The 24272-nt window shown below is 47.3% G+C and overlaps 1 protein-coding gene and 1 long non-coding RNA gene across 3 annotated transcripts in view; one reads left to right on the plus strand and one right to left on the minus strand.

Moving 5' to 3' along the window:
• Positions 1–716: 716 nt before the first annotated feature.
• On the minus strand, positions 717–12685 carry LOC134546717 (uncharacterized). The gene is made up of 3 exons (XR_010079247.1): positions 11155–12685; positions 7987–9296; positions 717–3357 (listed from the first exon to the last, which is right to left on the minus strand). It is a non-coding gene; the product is annotated as an uncharacterized LOC134546717 (long non-coding RNA).
• A 4547-nt stretch (positions 12686–17232) lies between these two features.
• FOXO3 (forkhead box O3) overlaps positions 17233–24272 on the plus strand; it is an 88627-nt gene continuing 81587 nt past the window's right edge. Inside the window, exon 1 of one of the 2 annotated variants that reach the window (XM_063389759.1) lies at positions 17233–18601. In XM_063389759.1, coding sequence (XP_063245829.1) covers positions 18011–18601 — 591 coding nt within the window. In that variant the 5' untranslated portion in view covers positions 17233–18010. The remainder of the gene's footprint in view (positions 18602–24272) is intronic. The other variant, XM_063389760.1, reaches the window with a different exon arrangement.

Below are 24272 nucleotides of genomic sequence, written 5' to 3' on the forward strand. Positions count from 1 at the left end.
GCAGGCTGGGCCTACAAAATCTACACTGGCAAGGATTTGTGGGGATACCTGTCCTTAGGATAACAGGAGTCATCCATATAGCCCAGGTTCCCTACAAGCCTTGCACCTGCTAGGGCTCTGGAAACACATCCACTCACTCTGCAATCAGCCCCTTCCCAGTGATAACGGGAATGCCTGCACTAGGATACTGCTTTCGGCTTTCTCCCACCTTTGTCTGCAAAATCACAGAGTCAGAATCATAGAATAGCTCGGGATAGAAGGGACCCTAAAGTTTCCACCCCCTGCCATGGGCAGGGACACTAGAGCAGGTGGTTTAGAGGCCTACCCAACCTGGCCTTGAACGCCTCCAGGGATGGGACACTCACAACTTCTCTGGGCAACCTATTCCCGTCCCAGTTATCTGCCATATTCTAAATCTGCTCCGGAAAACTCCCGCTGAGGCCCCGAGCGCCGCCGGGGCTGTGCTGAGGGCGGCCTGCAAGGCGGGCAGAGCCCACAAGATGGCGGGCGCGCTGCGCGGCCGGGCCGCCCGGCAAGGAGAGGGTGAAAATACGCGCCAGGCTGGGAACAGAGGCAGGCAAACACATCGTGCTAGCCTGGGCTGAGATCCCTTTCAGAAAGTTTAGTCTGGAGTAGAGAAGACTGAGAAGGGACCCCATTAATGCATAATAGCTGTCTCAAAGGCAGGAGCCAAGAGGATGGTGCCACACTACTTTCGGAGGAGCAATGGACGTGAACTAGAACGCAGTAAGTTCCACCACGAGATAGAACTTCGTCATGTTACTGGAATAGGCTGCCCCTGGAGACTGTGGAGTGTCCTTCTCTGGAGAGACTCCAAATCCACCTGGACACGTCCCTGTGTCGCCTGCTGTAGATGACCCTGCTTTGGCGGAGGGTTCAGACCGGATGATCTCCAGAGGTCCCCTCCAACCCGAAAAATTCTCTGAAGTGCTCGGAAGAAAACCCACCCAGCATGGGATACAGCCCTGTGTCCCATGTCAGGCAGGCTGGACACAAAAATTTGGGGCAGAGGGCTGCAGGGTGGCTGGTGGCTGCTGGACAGGGAAGCATGGGGCAGGTGCGCAGCAGAGCCTTCCACAGGACAGGGATGACCCACCACGATTTATGTTTTTAAACAAGTTTATGTTTTTAATATACAACTAGTCCATTATAACTTGGTTTTGGGAAGCAAGGGCTCCCTTGAAATTGGTACTGCCTTCTATCACAGAATAATCTAATTTGGAAAGGACCCACAGGCATCACTGAGTCCAGCTCCTGGCCCTGCACAGGACCATCCCCAAGAGCCACCCCCTGTGCCTGAGAGTACTGTCCAAACTTCTCCAACTCTCTTGGTGCTGTGACCCCTTTCACGTTGCTTGATCCTATCCCAGCCTTCTCCTCATGGCCAGATGCTGCCTTGCAATGGCTCAAGCTGAATCCTCCCAGTCACAGCACCAGCAGGATCCTTCGGTGCAGGGTACAGGGCATGTGTGCTCCTGAGCAAAGCCACAGGCAGGCCCCCAAAAAGCCTTTGGAAAGCTTCGGCATGGCTACCTTGTGACAGGGATCCAGCCTCCAGTGCATCATTTTTAGCATATATTTGGCAGCGTGTTGCCTGGGTAGGCTGTCTCCACCCTGGGATGCAGAAGTTCTTGGTGGGAGTCATTGCTGCCCCTGCATGTGGGGACTTCTTGGCAAGGGGAGCTGGTAGTGTCACCTGTTCCCGGGATTGAAGTAATTCTGGGATGCTCATTGCACATACAGGTGATCTCACACAACTTCAGGTGCAGCTGTCAATTCCCCCCATTCAAGGGCAGCTGTGCTGATGACCTGCTCTCTGTATCTTAGTGAAGAAATCTCTCTATTGGGGTTGTCTTGTTCTGCTGGGGTCTTGTTCTCAAAAAATCACAGTATTGGCAACAGACTTAGTGGAGTCTGGCTTTTGAATAAGCCTGAAACCTCAATGCTCTGAAATCCACAGCACTTGTAGGATTTGGCTGATGACAGGCTCCTCAAAAATGACCCCCATGACTATGCCTTCATAAAAAGAGATGGCCCTTGCTTGGGCTTACTATGGTTAAGAGCTTCAAGAAGCTCCCTAGTCCTCTTCTGCCACTCCTTCATCATCAGTGTCTCCACTTCTCCTCCTCCTCCCACAGGGTTCAGCATGCGGAAGTCCTATCCACTGACAACATCCTAGTAGAAATGTATGGACTTTATCCTCTCCAAAAACAAGCAAAGAAATAAGAAGGTACTAGAGGGGATGGGTAAACCTCTGTTTAACACTTCATGGGTTGTTGTTCAGGTTTTTTAAAATTATTTTGTTGTTTGTTTTTGTCATGAGAGCAGCTCTTGTCTGCTTGGTCTTCTCCATGTGATTTTGCCTTCCAGGCTCATACGTCTGTTGATCGGTGCAAGCAGCTCCTTGTGCATTCAGGTTCTGTTTTTCTGAGGCACCAAACTTTCCCCTCTTAAAGTGCAAGCACTCCATGTGGCACTCAGGGAGTCAGGCATTTCAATGCTTGGTGTTCTTGCATACTTAAGTACCTTTTAGGCTCTATTTCTTAATCCTCAAGTGTTAAAAAAATGCTACATTCAAGTGGAAAATATAGATGAACTTGTTAAACATTGGTCCCTCTGTGGCTTGCCTGAAGGAAGAAATTATATTGAGATTTTTTTAAACTCAGACTGTTGCACAAATACATTGAAGGGAGGTACATAAGAAACTACCCTTCCTGGAAAACTTTGCCCCCATAGAGAGTCTGCTGGAACAGAAGTCTGATGATATGCAGAAAAATTACCTCAGTGTTTCAAGATTATTGGTCCATGTAGAGTGAAGAAGAAATAAAAAAAATCAGCTCCAATCAAGCATGCTAGAGCATAACCCACTCTGCAGATCTCTTCTCATAGCAGTCCAAGCCCATGAAAGAACTGGCATCAATAGATGGCCTACTGAAGGCCTTTAATGTAGCAAGTGAGTGAACTTTGATGGAGCTGGCTTTTCTGGAAAGTCAGCTGGATTGCCAGGGCAACCACATCACAAAAGGATGCAGGATGGAAGGATACAGACATTTGCTGAAAAGTTCTATGGGAATGACAAAATTAAATGAAACTGGATGTCCTAGAAAACAGTTTTCACATTCATCATGCCTCTTGGCTGGATTCCACAGCATTGCAGAAACATTTCTACAAGAATTGATTAATTTTCACATTCTGGGCCCTGGAGAGCTTCCCATGCTGCTCAGAATAGGGTTTTTTTGAGTACAGGCTTAGAGGTGAGATCTAGGCCAGCTGGGTAGGGCCAACATCCTTCCATTACACATTACCATGCATATGACCGAATCCTGCATCGACAAGCTGAAAGGAAAGAGAGCAAAAGGACTGTCTGCTTGTTTTACCCACGTTCAGCAGCAGGATGTGCGTATAAAAGCAGATGAACTGTGGGGACAACAGTAAGCTAATGTGAGACAGAGAGCAAAGGTAAATCTTCTCTGAGACAAAGAATAACCTTCATCTGGACAATGACTGAACAAATGGATCCAAGCTACAGGGTAGGTTAAAAGTAACATTAATCCACACTTTAAAGAAGTTTTAGACTCACGGGTTGAGTTCAGACTAAAACATGGGTTCTTAAGTTCTAAAACTAAATGTTTCCTAAAATGTGGATGAACTCCTGCCTGGTCTGTTTGCAACTGCAGTCTTGGCAGCAGAAAAGCCTACCAGTGGCTGCAGCACTTCACCACTTCCATCTCTCCAGCCAAAGCCTTAGTCTTCTTACATCCTCTGTACTTTCCTGAGCTCTTCACTCATGCAGATACTTCTACTGCTTTCCAGACATGTGGGGGCTTCAGGAAAACTGGTTGGAAAACTTGCGTGTCCTCCAAAAAAACCCCAAATCTAAAACAAACACGACCCTTCCCCCCAACATTTCTTATTCTTCAAAGTTTTTTGGTTTGTTTTTTTTTTCTCCATTTAAAAAAAAGGTCAGTACTCTCACTATTTGGAGATGTCAGTTCAAAACCCTGCTCTGCCTCAAAATTCCCTGTTCTGGAGAGTCTGTGAACCAGGTTAATGGTTTGTGTGTACTGACAACAACTGCTTGACAACTGGATGATACCATCCCTTCATTTCATACAATCATAGAATGGTTTGGGTTGGAAGGGACCTTAAAGATTATCTAGTTCTACCGCTCTGCCAGGGGCAGGGACACCTTCCATTAGAGCAGGTGGCTTCAAGCTCCATCCAGTCTGACTTTGAACACTTCCAGGGAGGGGGCATCCACAGCTTCTTGGGCAATTTGTTCCAGTGTCTCACTACCCTCACAGTAAAGAATTTCTGCCTGATATCTAATCTAGACTTATCATCTTCATGCTTAAGACCATTCCTTCTTGTCTTATCACTACATGAAAAAGCCTGTCTCCCTCATTTTTATGAGCCACTTTAAGTACTGGAAGGCTGCAATGAGATCTTCCTGTAGCCTTCTCTTCTCCATCAATAGAAGATTAATCTCAGCTCGCTCAGCCTGTTTGGGTAGGAGAGGTGCTCCATCCCTCTGATCATCTCTGTGGCCTCCTCTTGACTCACTCTAGAAGGTTCACTTCTTTTTTGTGCTGGGAACCCCAGAGCTGGATGCAGCACTCCAGGGAGGGACTCAGAGAGCAGAGTAAAGGGAAAGAATCATCTCCCTTGACCTGCTGGCCACACCTCTTCATGCAGCCCAGGAAGTGTTTGGCTTTCTGGGCTGCAAGCATACACTGTTGGCTCCAATCCAGCTTTTCATCCACAAGAACCCGAAAGTCCTTCTCCACAGGGCTGATCTCCATTAGTTCTTCCAGTTTCTACTGTCTGGGACTACCCTAACCCAGCTGCAGCACCTTGCACTTGTTGAACCCCATGAGGTTCTCATGTGCCTACTTCTCCAGTTTGTCCAGGTTCCTCTGGATGGCGTCCCCTCCTTCTGTTGTATCAACTGCAGCACTCAGCTTATGCCATCTGCAAACTTGCTGAGGGTGCACTTGGTACTAGTGTCATTAATAAAGATACTAAAGACACAGAGTCTCAAGGGACACCGCTGCATTCCAGCCTCTACCTGGGCACAGTTTTTGACCACAACTCTCTGGCTGAATCCATCCAGTCAATGCCTTATCCACCAAACAGTCCACCTTTCACATCTTACCTCTCCAATCTGAAGATAGGGATGCTGTGTGGAAATCGCTTGCCTTGTTTCAGCTCTGACTTTGTACATAATTGCTCTTTGGAACAAGGAAAAGTGAGCAAACTTGTCTTAGGGCTTGAGAGAATTAAATACTTGCATTACCCCTGGCAGATGGGCAATAAGCAGGAAAGCACTGGGACCCCAGAAAAGGCAACAGGAGGTAAGAAATTCCTGATTTCCACTAGAAACAGGTTTTCTGGAAAAGGAGCCTTGTTTTTAAAATCAGATTAGAGCACTTCTCTAGATACAGAATGCAGGTATTTTGCAAAGATACCTTAGTGTGTTTCCGTCAATAGCTACAGCAGCTACAGATTTGTACTTCTGGATGAAAGGTTCTTTATCAAAAAGTTCCTGACACACTCTTATCTACACAGCACATCACTGACATACCCACCCCATGTGAAATCTGTGCAAGAAGGACAGGGTTTATTTTGTCAAATTATAGGTAGGAAGCACCCTTCAAAACATCCTGCACTACAGATTAGCAATTCAGGAAAATACACCAAGCCAAAGGCCATACAAGGAAGTGGATATTAGGGAAACTAGAAGGTGTGAAGAACAGGCAAGTGAAGAACAGGCAAGTTCCAAGCTTAAGAAGGTGGAATTAAAAAAAGAATGAAAAAGGAAACTACTTATCCTAGCTACTGCTGAGCTGCTGAGCATCACAAATTTTTACTCATGCTCTCCTAAAATGAAAGGTGCTGATGCCAATCTGTACAGAGAGCTTATGGACTGGGGAAAGGTTGTTCTTGTGTTGGGAGTAGAGCAAACATTAGTAAAGCCCCAAGCAGGTGAAAGACACAGTCCTTCTAGAAACAGAGGTCACAGGAGTGTGCCAGTGATGAGGCTGTCATTCTGATTCCTCCCTTCCACTTTCTGCTAAGTGCTGTTTTTCTCAGTCTCTCAGAGGTTAAGGACAGATGGGAACCATTAGATCTTCACAGCTCCTTTGGGAGCTGTTAGTCAAGCCTGTCACACATCACAGTCCTTCAAACCTCACCTGTTTACCTTGCCTGAGACTTGACTGCAGTGTCCCTCACACTTTTAACTGTGGTTAGTGCACACCCTTCAAAAACAGGCCTGTCTTGGCTTGGACATATCTGGAAAATGTTCCAACTACTCCAACAGCTTCTTATGGTGATTAACCACCTTCATTCCAATAAATTTGTGCCCAGATTTTCATATGAATGCATCTAACTTCATCTTGCTGAAACACATTCCCATAATTTACTAGATTAAAGAGCCTTCCAGTACCTGATATTTTTCTTCCAAAGAAGTTCCTTCACCATCATAATCAATTCTCTGCTTGGCCTTTTCTGATAAACTAAAGAGACAAAGTGCTTCATGTCTCCCATTGCAAAGCATTTTCTTCAGGCTCTGAATCATTTTGTGTGGCTCTAATGTTCCACCACCCATTTTTCAACATCAATTTATAACATGCAGGCCGTCCCAGTGCTGGTCTCACAAATACAGTATGTACTTATATCCATTTGCTTGTCCCTCAGGACTCCTAAAAAAATCTATTCAGAGTCTGAGGCAGATGCAAGCCAGCTTCCTTCTGTCTGGCATTTGGAGCAACCAAAAAAGAGTCAACCCTGCTGGTGCTGCCATCTCAGCAGGTAAAGGAAAAGCATGACAAGGCTGTCTCCCTTTTTCCTCATGACATGACTCAACACTGGAAAGCAAGGCTGCCCCTGTGCAGGGTTCTGCTCTGAGCACAGATCGCCCCAGGCACACCCAGACCACATCCATAGGGATAAACAAGCCCATGGGCACAGGCTGGCTGTGTACAGGCTGTTAAACCCTCTCACCCATCAAGGTGTAGTGACTGTTCCTGCCCATACCTGGGAATATGCCAACATCCCGAGGCCAACACTGTGCCGGGGACCAGTCTCTCCATGGACCCAGCTGAGCTCCACTATCTGGGAGTGCTCCCTCCCACTGCCACCTCCTTTGTCAAGAGAGGTAAAGGCATCTTAAAACAGAACCAGTCTCCAAGGAGGGAGAAGGATGAAATGACTCCCTCATTTTCTCCTTCCAAACAGGTCAGCAGTGTTTCTAAAACCAAGGAGGCAGCAACAGGCTGGGGAATCCAGCGGTTGCATCAAACCTCTCAATGCAACCTCATGCATCTCAACAAGGGAAAGGGCACAGGGTGAAAAGGCAAGAAGGAAAAAAAGGCAGTAAAGGCACTTTTGCATAAGCTCAGAGAGGAGAACTTGTGTCTAGAGCTTGCATCACCATGCAGCTGGGATCAAATCCAGGCTGGCAACCTCACCCAAGCTGAAGCTTTAGCCCTGGGGGGTCCCTGACCTGCCTGTCCTGCACCAAAAATCCACTGGACACCAGCACCCTGGAGCTTCCTCATCACAGGCCTGTCCTGCAGTTGATTATCAGAGCTAAAACAGCAGTCACCCAGGAATCCAATGCCAACAAAGCTGGAGGCACTTCACACAGATTATATATAGAAAAAGTGCCCAGGCTGTGCCTAAATAAAACTTTGTCTTCAATTCCAGGGTTCTCAGATCAGGAGGCTGAGGGGGAGAGTGATTTTGGGGAAATATAACCTCAACGCCAGCTCATCAGAAGAGAACAAAAATACCTGATGACTAATATTTTTTAAGGTTTTGATTAGAAACAATAGGGACTTTCTTTTTTGCCACAGAATTTTCCCCATTCTTGTATCTCTCAGCAGAAAATGCTGAATCACAAACCTGGAGCTTTACAAAAAAAAAAAAAAGTATTTCATATGCAGAAGAAACATATCTTACATAATTTCATGCTTCCTGCTCTGCTCTCTGGTGCCACGTTCCTCATTTTCAGGCTGTTTTAAAGGTCAGCTTCACAGAACAAATCCTGACCTCAGACATGGGAAATATGCTGCCTCATCACTCCAGGATCTTTTCTCACATGATTAGTCCCAACATTCCTGCAAGTAGAACAGTCCCCATTGCCACTGCTGCAGACATTAAAACAAAACAAAACAAAAAATCAAACAGAAAAGAAAAAGGCAAGATTTTTTTTTTCTCTCCATTCTCAAAGTCAATGCTTGCCAGCATCACAGCCTTATTCCACAGGCTGGGGGCTACTTCAGCACTGTAATGCTGTTGCCATCTACAGACAAACAATAGTCTTAACAAACATACATACAAGTTAAAGTAGGAATACCTGCCTAAACTGACAGTATTCTTGAAAAAGCTTCAAAGGACTTTGAAAAGGATTTTATTTATGATTTTCCAATGGCTAAGATATAGGATCGGGGCGAAAGTTAATTGAAGATAGCAATTAGTCCTCATGGTATTGCTTTTAATACTGATTATGTATTCATTCAACTGGCTCCATTTTTCTGAAGATTTTTATTTTTATACTATAATTTGAGCAAACAACAGAGGTTACATTAAGGGGCTGATCCAGAAGACACAAGCACACTCTGTTTCTTTTTAACAAAAGATCTGAACTTATTTGAAATTACTACTATCAATTGCCAAAGAATGACGGAAGGCACAGCCATGATGAACAAGCTCCAGTGGTACAGGAAAGCTGGAGATTAATCTACTTGCTTAATAAAGCTGCTGAAAATGTAAGATTTCAAAATTAATAAAAGAACCAGTCAATTATTCTACTGGTTATAAATGACAAATATATATTGAAATATATTTTGATTTAAGTATTGAAGTTACTGCAAACTCTTTTTAGTGTGCTTAGACCTCTAAGAAGGAATATGGCTCTTATTCAGTAACCTGGTGGACTAGTTTTTGTCAGTATCTGTAAGAAATACAAAGCAAAACTGAAGCCCCCACTCACTAGGAGACTCTACAGATGACATTTAAAAGAAAGCATATCACCACAGCGAGATGAAAAATGGAGTTTCTGTTAAATTATAACTAGCCAGACAGTAATACTGCCCTCAGGTTCATGATAAAAGCAGAAAGGTTGCCTCCCGTGCCTGCAGAGTTCATTGCCAGGTGGCTCAAACCATGCATGGTTTACTTGTCAGACTCGGCCTCTTCTTGTTGATCCCTGCTGAACCAGTGAAAGGGAAATGCCCAGGCCCCAAGAGCAAAGGTTGCAGCTTGTCATTCTGGGGGGAAAAAGAAGGTAAAAGGAAAAAGAAAGCAGTGAAGGCATCGGACCCATCTCAGTCCCTTGCCAGAGGAAAGATGCTGTAAGACTGAACCCTGAACAAGTCATATGAAAAGAACCAAAGCACAAAGCCCTCTAACGAAGTCAGAACAAAAACATTTGGATAGGATTTCTGGAAGAAGGAGCCAGAGGTGTTTGTGAATAAGCACAAGAATAGGCACTTCCAGTGACCACAGAACTACAAACAAAAGCACTTTTGTGCACTCCCGGATTACTTGCTCTTATTTTCTCTTACAGTCACATGCTTATGTAGGCCTGTACTGTTTGAAAACATGATTTATTAAGACGCCTTAAATTGCAACCAAGTACTGTACTATTAATACTGACTTTGTTTTAACTTTCCTGTTACTTAATATAAATTTACATAATTTTAATCTCTAATGCAGCCAAATCCCCACTGAGTCCTTTGAAAGTTTTGGTTGATAATGTGCACTATATTTCCAAAGTGTTTCAGATTTATGAGCTTCCCCCCCCCCTTCCCCATCATTGTTTCACTGGTTTGGGGACAACCCCTTCTTTTCAGCAGATTGAAACATCCAGTGATGTGAAACAGATCTGGTGACCCTATAGCTTTAAATCATGCTTTGTGGTGCTTTATTCCTGCTCCAAAAGACTTTATGCATTAGCGACTACATAAAATTGCACCAGAGACTGAATACATATTGAAAAGCAATAAATGATTCCACATGATCTTAATTTTTTAAAGCAGTGCACCACTGTTTTAAAGCAATAGCGTTTAATTTTCCAATTAAAGGACGTTTTTAAAATGGCCCTTCTGACCCACAGATATGGGAACACTCTCACTTTGGATATTCTCTCCAGCTGAGAGATTTGGGTACATGAACAATTTTCACAGTCAAATGGTGTCCTTGGTTAGCAAGCTAGCAAGGGTGCAATTAGCCACAGCAGTTAATTCCTTCCTTTTATTCAAAAAAGCTTGTGTCATCATTACTACGAAGACACAGGTCACAAAGGCTCCGTGAGCAAACTGAATAGCACACGTTCCTCTTTAAGCTTCACATACTTGAACATCTGTCAGACCTCAGCTAGAATTCCTCCCCAGTTTTCCCTGTTTACTTCCAAGGAAAAAAAAAAGTCTGTTTTGGTTAAACAAAGTTTATAATACTTCTACCTATATTTTAAACTAGACATGCCTATTATGAAGAGTAACTACTGTATTTAGAAGCAGCAAGCTCTTCAGCAGATCAGCGTGTATTCAATTAGATGGGCTGACCTAAATGGTACCCCCCCAAAAATAAACTTGAAAACCAATAAAATCAGGTCTCACTCTTGCTGTCATTGCCTTTCCATAGGTAAACTGGCAGTGAATAACTTCAGTTGAAGCTCTGGGTTGCTAAACTGGAGGAAATGATTTTGCAAGGCAGGCAAGGGTGTGTGAAATGGAAGAATTCAACTTTTCAGATCCAAGAGGAGTTTGCAGGGCAGTTGCTCTAACTGCATGCCCTGAGCATGTGTGAGTGACATTCACATAAGCTGCAAGGAATGTAAGGTCTTTAATACCAGAACAGGACCGGGGCAGAACCGCCCTCCCAAAATCCCCTGCTCAACTGATGCCTAATCCTGGAGGCAATGAAGTCCTATTTTTAGGTTGTCAGCATCTCAAGATACAGGATATTCTGCCTTTCATATACCCACAACCACCCCAGGTTGGGCAGCTCTGTGCGTGTCTTCCCCCTGGGCCCAGTGCTGGAATTCGTAGCTCGGACACGTTTCCGTGCAAGACGAGCCCCATGGCCCCAGCTGTGTAGCCTGCTCAGAGCACATCCAACACATACCCATCGGCTCTGGCTTCTTAGAGCACGCTGCTGTAATCGCTCTTCCGAGACGGGACAGCAGGTAGGAGGTGCCCGGCGCTATCCCATGGCTTTGGAGCGTGTACAGGCACTCGGGAAACAAGACCCCATTCCTCCGACTCGATGCAGCTCCTGAGTCAGCAGTTACCCAGTTCCTCCGAGGCAGGAGAGAAGAACCAGCTGCAAGCGCTTACCAACTTCCCCACCATGTGCTAAGCCGCTGACTGCTCTTGCTTAACACTTCACCAGTCCCTTTGAACCCTTCCTCAACTCCCCAGAGGAGATCTCCTTCCCCCTGTGTGCCTTGCAGTGCCCCCCACATCGTCATTTGCTCCTTCTTCGGCCCTCAGGGGTTCGGATGCCTCGCTCCGACCTTCCCGAAGAGTTTCTTACCAGAGAGTCAGGCTAGCCTAACATGCACTCCATTTCCAACCAGCCTGCCGAACCCGTACTGCTGCTTGGGGGAGAGGGTGCGGCCTCGGGATTCACGGGAGCAATCGAGGAGAGGCCATGACCTAGCAATAATAACATTGCCATGGGGAAGGGAGGGGAGCAGCCTTGGATTTCAGTCCCCTTTTGAAAGTGTGCTCTATGTACTTTACATCAAACATCTGTCAGAGAAGAAAACACAAAGTTCTGGGAAAAGGACCAGGAGCCACATCTTCAGCTCCTGAACAAGTACTCTGATCACTGGAAATACAGGATGACAGCATGAGGGAGGTGCTTAGACTTCTTCCTCCAGGGGCCACGTACGGGAGAAAACAATTAATTCTTTGGAGGAAGTGAAGTAGGCCGTATTGGGCACCTGCACTCAAAAGGAGAGGCAAGGCTGCGAGCCTGAGAAAAGGTAAATCCTTTCCTGCAGCCCTCATTCTCGTCACCTGATCCCCCATTAAATCCCCTGCTGTACAAGCGCGCCTTCTGTTTGCAGGTACAGGGAAGCAGGGCTGTGAGAGGCAGCTATTTTAGGGCTGTGCTGTGTAAGCACCACCACAATGAAGCAAGGATTGAGGATGCATCTCTCATGATGCACAGCACCATGCAGACAGGACAGTCACCTCGAGGACGTTTTTTGTCCCGTGGAGACAACCAACACACTGACATAGTTTCAGAGGTGTGGCTTCCAGGTCTCCCTGTCGGTGCCCTCCCTCTAGGCATTTGGCACACCTGGCTGCCAGACACGTAGCCACCCAGTCCTTTCCCCTCCCACCTCACACGGATCTCCACTGCCTCGAAGCCCACATCTGGAGGGCACCTGCAGCCTGGCACAACTTAGCTTTGAGATAAGGGCATGGGGGAATGCCCAGAGACGGCTTTGCTTGGTCCTCAGTGCAGCAGTAGCTTCCGGCTGAAGGCAATTTTGGTGCGAGTGCCACGGCCCCTTCAGGAAAGGCTTTTCTGGCGGCAGGGCTGCAGGCAGGGCCCGGAGTGCGGGCAGCTCCAGGGGAGGGGGCGCGGGCCCCCGCCCCGCGCCGCATTTTACTCGATTGTTTATTATTTTCCGAGGGGCGGCGGCGGGGCGGAGGCGCCGGCCAATGGGAGGCGTCGCTGGCCTGACGGGCGACGGGCGCCGGCCAATGGGCGGCGAGGGCGGGCCCCGGCGGTCACGCGCGGCCCCGGAGCATGACATCATTCGGTTCGCACGGCGCAGCCTAGCTTGCTGGGGGCGGGGCCGGCGCGGGGCGGGGCCGGCGCGGGGGCGGGGCCGGCGCGGGGCGGGGCCGGCGCGGGGGCGGGGCCGGCGCGGGGCGGGGCCAGCGCCGCCGCTCCCCCTCCCCGCGCTGTGTGGGCGCAGGAAGGTGTTAAGTTATAATGATGGAGCAATTAAACGATAAGTGGGTATAATTAACCCCACGTGGGGTAACCGAGACGGGCTTAAGTGGACACGGCCGCATTGCACAACGAGTCAGTGGCGGGGCAGAACGGCGTTTGGTCACTCGGACCGGCCCACGCTAAGGGGGACAGCTGTCTATCTTGACAAGTCAAAGTTCTTTCATATAATCCAAGATGAATAATAATAATAAAAAGTGGAGCTTCTTGCAGTATCTCAGCAATTTGACTGCACCCTAATGGAATAAACTCAAGAACCCCATGTACCCCCAAGTATTTAAAAATTTGAAGCAAGCTTTTGAGCAATGTCACCCTAAATAGCAGGTTTTTAAAAAGGGTTTAAAATATGCAATTGGTTTTTGCTTTTCCCCCGCCTCTTACCTTTCTTCCTGGCCCTCAAAGTATATTTGGATCACACCCATGGTGCATCAAGAACCTGGCTATTGGTTTAAAATGGAAGCTCAGATCCTCCTTCAGTGGGACATTAAGAAGAGGGATTTCAGGGAAATACCAGTATTGCAGGCCTCATAAATAATGCTGAGAGAGTCCAACTTGAAGTGATCTTTAAGTTGCTGTTCATCACTTCAGGGAAAATTTTATAGTTAGAAATCTGTGGCTATCTTTGGCAAACCCATCAAGTTCCCATGGCACAATTTGGACCCTTGCTCTGTGTCTGCCAGTCAGCCAATCTCTCCATAACAACTGTGAAACCCATTAGCCAGTTTTAGTCAAACTAGGTCAAAAAGTTAAAGTCTCAGGGTATGAATTGGGCTGGTTTATAAATCACATTTCTTTCTAATCATCAGCATCCAGGTTGCTGGGAATCAGCCACAAAACCTATTGCCTGTTGCCCAGTCTGTGTTTAAAGGCCATAATAGGGAACTGTGGGGAAGAACAAAAACACATTAAGGGAGCCACTCTCTCACAGGGTGAATGGGAGGGGTACAGAGGGTTATTGCAGGGGACACAAACTGCTCAGAGACCAGGCTGCAGGTGCCTTACAAAACAACCCATGATATGCTTGTTTGTGTGAGGTCCATGTAGACAATGCAGCCATTGTTTAACGTAAGTGCAATATAACATTCATTTATTGAGCGGCAATACACTTCACAGGAGATGTCCATAATGCTGTACCGACAAGAAATTCCAGGTCCCCCACGCCCCCATGAGACTTCAGCTCCAACCCTGCTTCTGCAGTTAAGGTATTTGTGTGAGAGGTGAAGCTAGAAATGTCACCTGCACTTCTCTAGCTGCCATGTGCCTGTGACCCTGCCAGATCCATATAATCCAGATACCGTGATAGGCACACACGTTTCCCTCATCAGCTTGAGCGGCCATAGTAGATAAAAGGAGATGCAGAGGAAGACGCAGCCCTGCCCTAAAACACTCGCAGTCTAAGTAGGCAAAGTAAGTGAGCCGGCTTTCAAATGGCCTGAGGGCTGGCCTAACTTTATTCCTGTTGAAGTCACTGATAAAACTCCCATAAATGGAACCTTTTGTAAAATCCCGCCCTTGGGGCATAAAAGTACTTAGAGGAAGAGACTGAAAATTGTGCAGGCTTTAGATTAAATTTTGATCAGTTTTTAATGTGTATTTCAGTGGGCCCAGCCATAGAATGACAATAAGCAGAGCTCCTGTGTCTTTCTGTATTGCTTATGCACTTCTCATAAGCAAAATGTGTAGGAACAATTATATTGTGGTTTTAATTACGCCTCTAAACTGCATTATCATGGGCACACACATGGTGCATGGAGCTCTGAAGAACTGGTACCGTGACGTGTGATAAAGGTTGTGCAACTGATATACCAGTGAATTCTGAAGAAGACAAATAACCTTGCTCAAGGCTGGCACTCAGGTGATCCAGTTTTATTTCTCAGTTCTGGCATGGGCTTCCTGTGTGACCTCAGTACAGTCATGTAATTGTTAAGTGCCTCAGTCCATTATCTTTTTAATAGGGTTACTACTTATTTCCTTTCTCCCGCCCTCTCCTGCCTCACTTAGACTGCAATTCTGCCAGGGAGCGGAGCATTGCTAACCACGTGCAGGGCCTTCATCCAGTACAATGAGACCTAATAGCAGTGTCTATAGAGTAATGCAATGCCAATTAAATAAATAAATGAAGATGATAATATCATTCAGGACTAGATTTGCTGCTTGTAACCCAGCCCAAGGTCAAAGTGCTATGCTTCCCTGGAACCTCAGGATGTGCTCCATGTGGAGGTTTCTGCAGTGGTCAAAAACAGCCCCAAGCAGTAGCTAGTTTTGGGAAAGGGCTCAGCACCAATCACAGTTTCACAGCCAGGCTTCACTGGCTAACTGCTGAAAGCCACAAGGAAAGGCTCCTTGGAGATGTGGTTGGATTAAGCGTCTTCTCACCACGCCTTTTTGTCTGAACTTGGTTGCTGGCTCTTCAATGCCACTGTGATTTTCCTCCTTATATACTGATAAATCATACACACAAATGCCAGTGTCACAATTGCAGAGTGGCTGGTGTCTTTTTGAGCTGCCTTGCATTCCTGTAGGGGCCATGTTACAACAAAAGCCATGGCAAGGCACTCAACATTGTGACCCAAAATGAGTTGCAATGAAAATTATTTCCATTACTCAAAACTGCATACATTCTGATTAATTCAGTGTCTCCTGCTATATTTTAGATAACCAGGGATTAAGTGTATGCATGCTGAAATGCTGTCCCTTGTTAATAAAGTCACACTAAACTATGCCTAACTTCAGTGCCACTCGAATTCAAAACCTAACTCGATCCTTAGGGCCTTACTTAGCAGGATGTGTAAGGCATGCAGGATCAGGGCCTTGCTCTTTTCTAATCAAACTGAATGGTTTTCAAATCTCTCTACTTGTCTATAATGCAGTACATCAGGAATAGTTTGTCTATTAATTCTTCCCAGCAAATCTTCAGAAGCACACCTGCTTCTCAGTCCATGCTATTGTCTGTATCTTGTCTCAGAGACAATGCTACTGTTGGACTAAATCTAGTCCACAGTCTAGGTCAGTATCAAGCCAGGCGAGAACAGATACACAGAAGTTGCCACATGAAGTATTTATAACTACATCCATATTAACAGCTTTTATGTTCTTTGGTTTTGTGGGTCACCCCTTTATCAAACCCATAATTAACTACATCTTCAAGTGAGCTACTTCGAAGAGCTTTCTGCTAGGGCATGGCCTCCAAGGAGGAGGTACAGTGGGATTATATTTGCATGTGGACATGTCTGAACACGTTCCTGCCATCATCCACAGGCAGAGTGAAAGTTTTCAAAGAATTACTAAATTAGACTCTATATTTTAAAGTTTATCAGAATAGCTCGTGCACGAATAATTTATGACAAGTGGAAACAAGTACAGAAAAGAAACAGGGCTAATACAACCCCTGGAGAGATTTACCGGGTTATTGGAGAGGCCTGAGTGCTTTCCACCGGGCCGGCCGGACAGGGCTCCGGAGCCGCAGTAAGAGCGAGCAGAGAACCGCTGCCCTCGCCAGGTGCCGGCGGCTTCTCCAGCCCGCCCAGCTCCGGCGGCTCCCCCCATCCCGGCGCTCCCGCCCTGTTGGGGCGGCTCCTGCGCGGCGCCTCCCGCCCTCCGCCCGCCCGTGGGCGGGCCGAGCCGAGCCGTGCGGTTTGGTTGAGTCTCCCTGCGTGTGTCTATAACTTTGTGTTGCTGCCGGTGGTTGTTAGGAGGAGGGATGTGGAAGTCGGCGGCGAGCAGGGTGACAGGCTGCTCGGGCGGGCTGCGGCGGCGGACGGGCTGGGCGCGGGCGGATCGCTTGCCTCTCGCCGGCTGCTCGCAGGGGGAGCGGGCGCTCTGCCGTTTTCCCATCCTTCGCCTTTAAAGGGAAAGCTCTCTGGAGCTGAAGGCGCAAGAGCAGCAGGAACCATGCAGCAGCACTGCTTCTTCCTCCCGTGAATTCGGATCTCGATTGCTGCCGGTTGTGGAGGTGGCTGTCGATCCAGCACCCCCCCCACCGCCTCCCGCCCCTCCCGATGTGGCTTTCCCTGCCTCGTCTGCCTGCGCTTTTTAAATGACTTAAGTGAAGGGGGGAAAACTGTCAAGATGGCAGCAGCAGGAGCAAGGAGGTTATGAATGTGGTGTTGATGCTGGAACAAAACCTATTCTCTTTGGCAGCCCTAGGGAGGGCTTAAAGCTACTGGACCTGTTGGAAGACTGGCGATTTGATTTGTTCCGCTGTGGTTGCTTTTTCCCTGCAAGAAGGAGGATTTATTATTTTTTTTTTAACCGACCAGCTCTCGGAGTGGCCTTCTCCTGCCCCCTGTTCCGTCGGCTGTGGGATTTTGGGGGGTTGCTTGCGCGTGGCTTGGGAGCACTGCAAAGTGACAGGTTTACGCTAGTGTGCAGTTGGATGTATGCTAAGACTTCGGCTCCCTTTAGGGCGTTTTGAAGAAGGAAAAAGTCTTCGGCGTAACCCAGAGGACCCCTCTCCCTGCCCTCCTGCCGACGGAGGGCGCAAGGGACCACCCCCCCAAAAGGCAAGATATCTGCGAAAGCAACGAGCAGCAAGCGCGGAGGCGCCGGGGGCGTGGGGGGGTCCTCTCCCGGCTGGATACAGCGCGGTACGGGAGCTACTTCTGCATCCGCATGGAGTGAAACATAAACAAACGCACACACGCACCGCGGGAGCGGCCGCCGCTCCGCCGGCGCGGAGGGCAGCGCCGCGGGCACCTCCGGCACCGCCCGGCCCGTGCTGCCGCCCTGCGCGGCCGCTCCGGCTCCTAATCTGATTTTTTTTTTCCCTTCCCTCCCTCCCCTTCTCCCCCCGCCTCCCAGCTCCGGCGTGCGCATCGCCCGCGGGGAGCGGGGCTCGGGGCGCAGCGGAGAGCCGGCCAGCCCTTAGCGGAGCGCGGCATGCCCGCCCGGCGGACCCCCGCCTGCTAGGTTCCCGTCGGCACCGAGGAGGCGGCGGAGGAGGAGCGGGGTCGCGGCCGCCCGCCCGCCCCGTCGCAGCGCCCCGCAGCCGCCCGCGGGGGAGGCCAAGATGGCAGAGGCGTCGCCCCCCGCCCCGCTCTCGCCCCTGGACGTGGAGCTGGACCCCGAGTTCGAGCCGCAGAGCCGCCCCCGCTCCTGCACCTGGCCCCTGCAGAGGCCCGAGCTGCAGGCCAGCCCAGCCAAGCCCGCCGGCGACTCGACCGCCGACGCCGCCTCCATGATCCCCGAGGAGGAGGACGACGAGGAGGAGGGGGGCGGCTCGGCCATGACCGTCGGCAGCGCGGCCCCCGCGGGCGGAGAAGCGGCGGCGGCGGCGGCGGCGACCACCGCCGTGCCGGAGGAGGCGGCGCGGCTGCTGGCCCCGCTGCCCGGCGGCGGCCCGGAGGGGCCGAGCCTCTCGCCGGGGGCAGCGGCGGCGGCAGGCGGCGGGGGGCTGAGCGGGGGCCCGGCGGCGGCGCCGAGGAAGTGCTCGTCGCGGCGCAACGCGTGGGGCAACCTCTCCTACGCCGACCTCATCACCCGCGCCATCGAGAGCTCCCCGGAGAAGCGCCTCACTCTCTCCCAGATCTACGACTGGATGGTCCGCTGCGTGCCCTACTTCAAGGACAAGGGCGACAGCAACAGCTCGGCCGGGTGGAAGGTGAGGCGGGATCCCGGGGCCGCGGCGCTCCCGCCGCGCCGCCCCGACGGGCGGGCTGCCCGTGGAGAATGCGGTCGCAGAGCGGCGTGCTGGCGGCTGGCCCCGACAGCAGCCCTCCGGGCGCTGGTGCTGGTCGTGCTCATGGTGGTCACCCTGTCGGTTTTGCTTTTTTTAAGGGAGGGATTAAGGAAAGTTTTGTCTCTTTCCTGTTGCTGTGTACAAGCGGTGAGGGCTGTTGACTCTGGGGGCAGAGTACACGCTGGAGCGGAGCTGGGTTTTGGATGCACAGGCACATAAGCAAGGGAAGAGAGACGGAGAGAGAGAAAGAAAAATAGTTGTAAGTTGTGTGGGTTTTGTTGTGCCTTTTTTTTTAAGTGATGGTAACACCAGAGGTAATTCATGATGGAAATTAGCAGAATTGCTTTTATGCATAGTCAGAGTCTCAAAGCTCAAATACAGAACGACTTTATTATTTTTGTCAAGAAAACCCTCAGTCTTTTTCCCATGTGTTCCTCAAAGGCAGTAGAGGGAAATTCCAGTTTTGACTTTTCTTCATAAAGGTAATCAGAGCATGGAGTTATCGGCTGTTCAGCCACGGGAATGCTTGGTTTGTGATTCCTACAGTGCCAGTGTATGAGAGCACCGTCTACTGATAGCCCTGCGTTTTCTGTCCAGCACTGCGACAGCGAGCAGCTAAGAGTACTAGAGTTTTAATAAATGAAGGGGGAAAAAATCTGATTTTGTGGCTTGTTTACTCAGCGCGTGCAAAAGCACGTTGCAGGCAGGCAGGGTTTTACCCTCAAAAAAGAGTCTTATAAGGCCTACAAGGAGGCAGAACTGCACGTAAAGCACATTTGAAGTGATTTCCAGAAGTGCTTTTTTTCTTCTCATTTTCCTGTTCATCTGTCAGCGTCTGCTGGATGCCGAAATGTCACGTACTTGCAGCTGTACAGAAATGCAGGTGCTGCTCGATGCCGATACTGTTTGCAGAAGGAAGTCCCGGCAAGGTTCAGTTGCTGCTGAGGGCCGATACTAGCGGCGTCTGACACGGAGTTTTTGAATGGATGGCTGAAGGTGCTTTTACAGAGAAATGAGATTTTCTCTTTCAATCTATTGAGGTTTGGATCAGGTGATAACTTTCAGTATACAAGTTGGTCAGAAATACTACATAGATGAAACATTTCTGGCAGTTTCTGTACTAGCAGCCCTGACTTGTATTTTGGTGCCCGAGTAGGACTTGCTGCTAGGAATTTAAGTGCGGCTGTGTCATTTTTACCTTCCAAATGAAGCACAGTAGAGGAAGTATTGAGTTGACAGACTTGTCTCAGGCTGGGGAAAATACAAACACAAACTTTATCACTGGTGTAGCTAGTTGAAGACGAGGCTTTTAAAACCAAACATCCTTTTTACAGCTTTTGTGTCTGTATTAGGTGTTGCATTTTGATCTGACTTTACAAGTGTGATGCGGAGTGTGATAAAGGGTTACATCTTCCAATGACAGCGTGTACCTTCGTAAGTTGTTTGGCTTCACACAGAAACAGTGGCTTTAGATGTCAGCTGCTGTGACAAATTCAGTATTTTTATCTGGTCCTTTGAATTTTCAGTAAATTCTCAATATCTGATTCAAATGAAGACCTACCTAACAATGGGGCTGACATTGTTTTAGCTGAATTTGGTGGTACAGCTCCTTTTCACTCAAGCAGAAGCAGAATCTGGGCCATAACATGAAGTGCTTACATTGATTAGTATCCTTAATACTGTCACAATTTTTCTGACAATTTATACTGTTAATTTGATATTGATTCCTTTGCTAAGCAGCATTAACTGGTACTTGGAGCTAATTAAAATGTTAAAAACTTGGATCCCTTGAGATTCTTTTGTTATAATTTAGTTCAGAAGTTTCTCACAAGCCTTCAGGATGACCTTTCTCACAAGATGCAGGCACACTGGTAGCAGCAAATTCTGCTTCTAATGATTGCGAGCTGTCTCTGAAGTTAGGGTGAGGCATTCAGTAGTTCTAACGGTGGGTGCAGTTGTACGGGCATCCTGAAAGGGGCAAAGGGTAGGCCAGGAGCTAATAATTTGCCAGGCATCTAAAACTGAAAAATGTAATTTCTTAGCAAGGCTAGGATTTCTTTTTCAAGTGTGTATACATTCAGAAGAGGACTACTTCAGTTTCTTGACTGGAGAGTAGCTTAGTTTGTGCAGAGACAACTCTCTTACATGAGGACTCCATCTTAGTCTCCTGATGTTAAAACACCTTATATGTTATTATCGTCTGTTTCCTTCACAGGTAATGAATACAACTCTTCAGGAACTAATGTCAGCTTTTCACCTTAGACTTCTTCAGATTGCTAGTTTTACCGACACTTGAAATGAACAGAAGATAGTTCTGTGTTAGAAGACTTTTGTCTTAATTTAGAATATTTTTACACAGCTAAATTCATCGTTGAAGGCAGCAAGCCCATTTAACAATATTCTGCTCTGCCACTGAGTGGGAAAATTGTTATTTTAAACAAAGAGAAGAGGAGAACTTGGTCTTACTACCTGATATATTATTATGTATGAAATATTAATACTGTTTCCAGTGAGATGTGCCGAATACCATAATCCGTAAACATAGCCAGGATTATTCTCCTCAAACAATTATTTTAAGAGCTATAAATTAAAGTTACAACTATCACTTTTTTTTTCGTGCCTATGGCATTAAAGCAGAAGTGAATATTTCAGATGTGGTCAGGAAGGCATTTATGTTTCCGGTAATTCGGATAAGGTTTGCCCAACACACCCCCTCAACAATCGTCTTTGCTTCTCCCTCCCCCTGGCCCTGGTGGAATGTTGGCTAACCTAATAGTGCCTGAAGCTAACCAGGGCAGTCATGTACAGTGCGGTGCTGCAGAGGTGCCACGCTCCACACACTCCTGTGTGCCACGGGCAGTCCCGGTTGGTACAATCCTGTACACTTCCAAACCACTGCAGAGAGTTTCCGTGCATGTTCCAATATCTGCTTCTGTCTTGAATACTTAGGGAAGGTCGGTATGTCGTCACTGGAGGGGGGAAGAGATCCCAGGGTGAGCTGGTTTCACCCTTGTGAAATGCACTGTGCCAGGTGACTGTTCCAGGTACTTTACAGAGCTCCTTGATGACTGGATCTTTCCTCATTCAGGTATCTGCTACCCAGTTGAAGTCCTGCAAAACTAGGGTGCTGATTTAAAAACCAGGTTTTACCTTGCAAGTATTTAGGGTGAAACACTCACTTCCCTCAATAATCTTGAAATAGGAGACTGAAAAAGCTTTTTGTCCATGTACGTAGTAGAGGTGCCCAGTTTCACTACAGCTTAAGTAATTCCATACCTCTTCCCACAATGTTATTTTGTAATTTCTTGCAGCACTGTCTTGTGAAACAGTCTTTTCTACATGGAGTTCACTAGGGGGACTATTTTCCTCTTTGTTAAGCGGTATGGCAAGACTGTGAATCTTGTCCTTTTTACAGAGATACCAGCAATTCCCAAATTTAAATGTAGCTGATTTGCTTTGATTTGTTTTTCATATCAGAAGCCTATTCTGTTTTACATCTGTTGTATTCATCTTTCCCATAAAAGATAAACCCTAGCTGCTGGGGTATTTACTTTGAACTGGAGGTTTTTGTAAACTTTGTACATTTCTTACCATGTTTTATTGGCCAGTATGTACCAAAGGGCTGCAGTCCCTTCAGTGTAGCAAATGCACGAGTCTCTTCTCTAATTACTGAGACTTGAAAAGGCTCGAGAAATTTGCCAGTGATGTAGACAGATGTCTAAATCTGTTAGCCAGATGCTGATACACAAGATGTGTATTTTTATCATCTTCTTGCAAAGATGTGAGAAGGAAGTAACATCACTCTCTTTCTTCTTTTTCTCCGTCCTCGGACTGACACACAATGTCTTTATCAGGAGTGGCAACATAAAACTGGAGTCTGCATCAGTTTCTTTTTTTTCCTCTGCTGACTTTTAAACTTTTTTTCTTATTATTTCTTTAAAAGTTCTGTTTCCCAATTATCTAGCAAGAATATATTTTCCAGCCTTCTATTATATTTTTAAAATACATTTTTGTGTTGACTTATTCATCTGTACAGAAGAATTCGAGTTACAAGCTCTAGCCTGATTATTTTAAGTTTTGACCTACCGAAGAGAGCATGGATTTAAGCACGTGAATGGATCCTTGGGACTTCGCTGGGATTACTTGTGTGCTTAAACTTGCTGCTTAAGCATCTTACCTGATCAAAGCTTTACTATGTTGTGCTTTAACAAAATGCTCAGAAACATTTGTAAGTGACTTTTGTGCTGAGCAGTGTAAAGAGATGTGTGGTTCCAGCGGTTGAAACCACTAGATAAAAAATGTCTTGCATCAAAGAGGAGTACACTTTAGTATCACAGTAACAAATGACTTTTAAACTTTCCAGTAGAAACCATATGTAGATATAAGCGCACATTGTTATTTCATATCTGTAATGTACATCAAAGATCTCTCTTTTCTCCCGCTCATGCAGGCAGGTGACAGCTATTAGAGCAGTGAGAGAGAGACCAATTAAGTAACTCTCCCAGAATCACTGATATTGTTTGATCCACAGTGTGACAGTGAGGAGCACCTCTGCTGAAGGACTTGTTAAATGCAGACGTAAACACATCACCTTGGTGAAAGTCTTCAGCTGCAAAGAATCACAGGCTCTGATAAACTCAACTTTTGATGTGAATGGGAAACTTCCAGTCAATGAGGATGTGGATAGTATCACTGCCAGGTAGATCTGCATGATAAACGCTGGAATCAATGTCCCTTCATTCTTCAGAGACAGAGGGTTACTTAAAACAGTCATGCAGCAATTGACATTGTCTGTAATAGGTTTATTAGTGTCAATATTTGTACATATTTAAAATTTGAGCATATTTAAAGTAAGAACCTTGAGAGTAAGAGGTTGGCTTCCATTCTTACCTGTGTGTTTGAAAGTACACAGTTAACGCTAATAAAAATTAATTCACCTTAGTGGCAGCTATATCTGATGTATTGCACTGGCTTGAACAAACATTGTCTGAGACTACGAGGCTGGAGAGGAGAAATGTCCTGGCACTGCTGCCCTGGAACATTCTGCTTCTGCTTGATGTTGTCCTGGTGAAGCAAGCAGTGTCTTACTCTTGAGGCCATTTTGTATTCGAGTCATTTTGGTGGTGCTACACTACTTTGCTGTAATCCTGGGAGATTAGGGGAGGCTGGGCACGTGCTGGTGCATTTAGAAAGGCAAGTGATTAGGGTTAGCTGTGTGGTTTTGTGAAAGCTCTTTGTGCTGATGTGGACAAAGTAGCGGCCCTGACTAGAAGGTAGGCAGCTCTGGGGCAGCCCCCGCGTACCCTCCTGCAGTCGCTAGGTGGGTTTCAGCCAGCTCGCCTGGGGTGGACGGGGTGAACAAGCATGAAATCACCCCAGAAAATTACGGTGGGTGTGCTGGCTTCAAAGGGGAGGTCGAAGGGATTGCCTTGGAGATAAGGGAAAACGGGATAAGCAGCCAAAGCATTGCTCTAGGTGGCAGCCTCCTAAAGGTGCCTTGCTAGATTTTGGCAGCCAGCTATTTTGCGTGGAAGTATGGAAAATCTTTTGTGAGGATTGTTCCTTATTTGCAATGCAATTAAAGTGGGTCTTG

This window comes from Prinia subflava, chromosome 2 (genome assembly GCF_021018805.1).
Source record: "Prinia subflava isolate CZ2003 ecotype Zambia chromosome 2, Cam_Psub_1.2, whole genome shotgun sequence".
Lineage (NCBI taxonomy): Eukaryota > Metazoa > Chordata > Aves > Passeriformes > Cisticolidae > Prinia > Prinia subflava.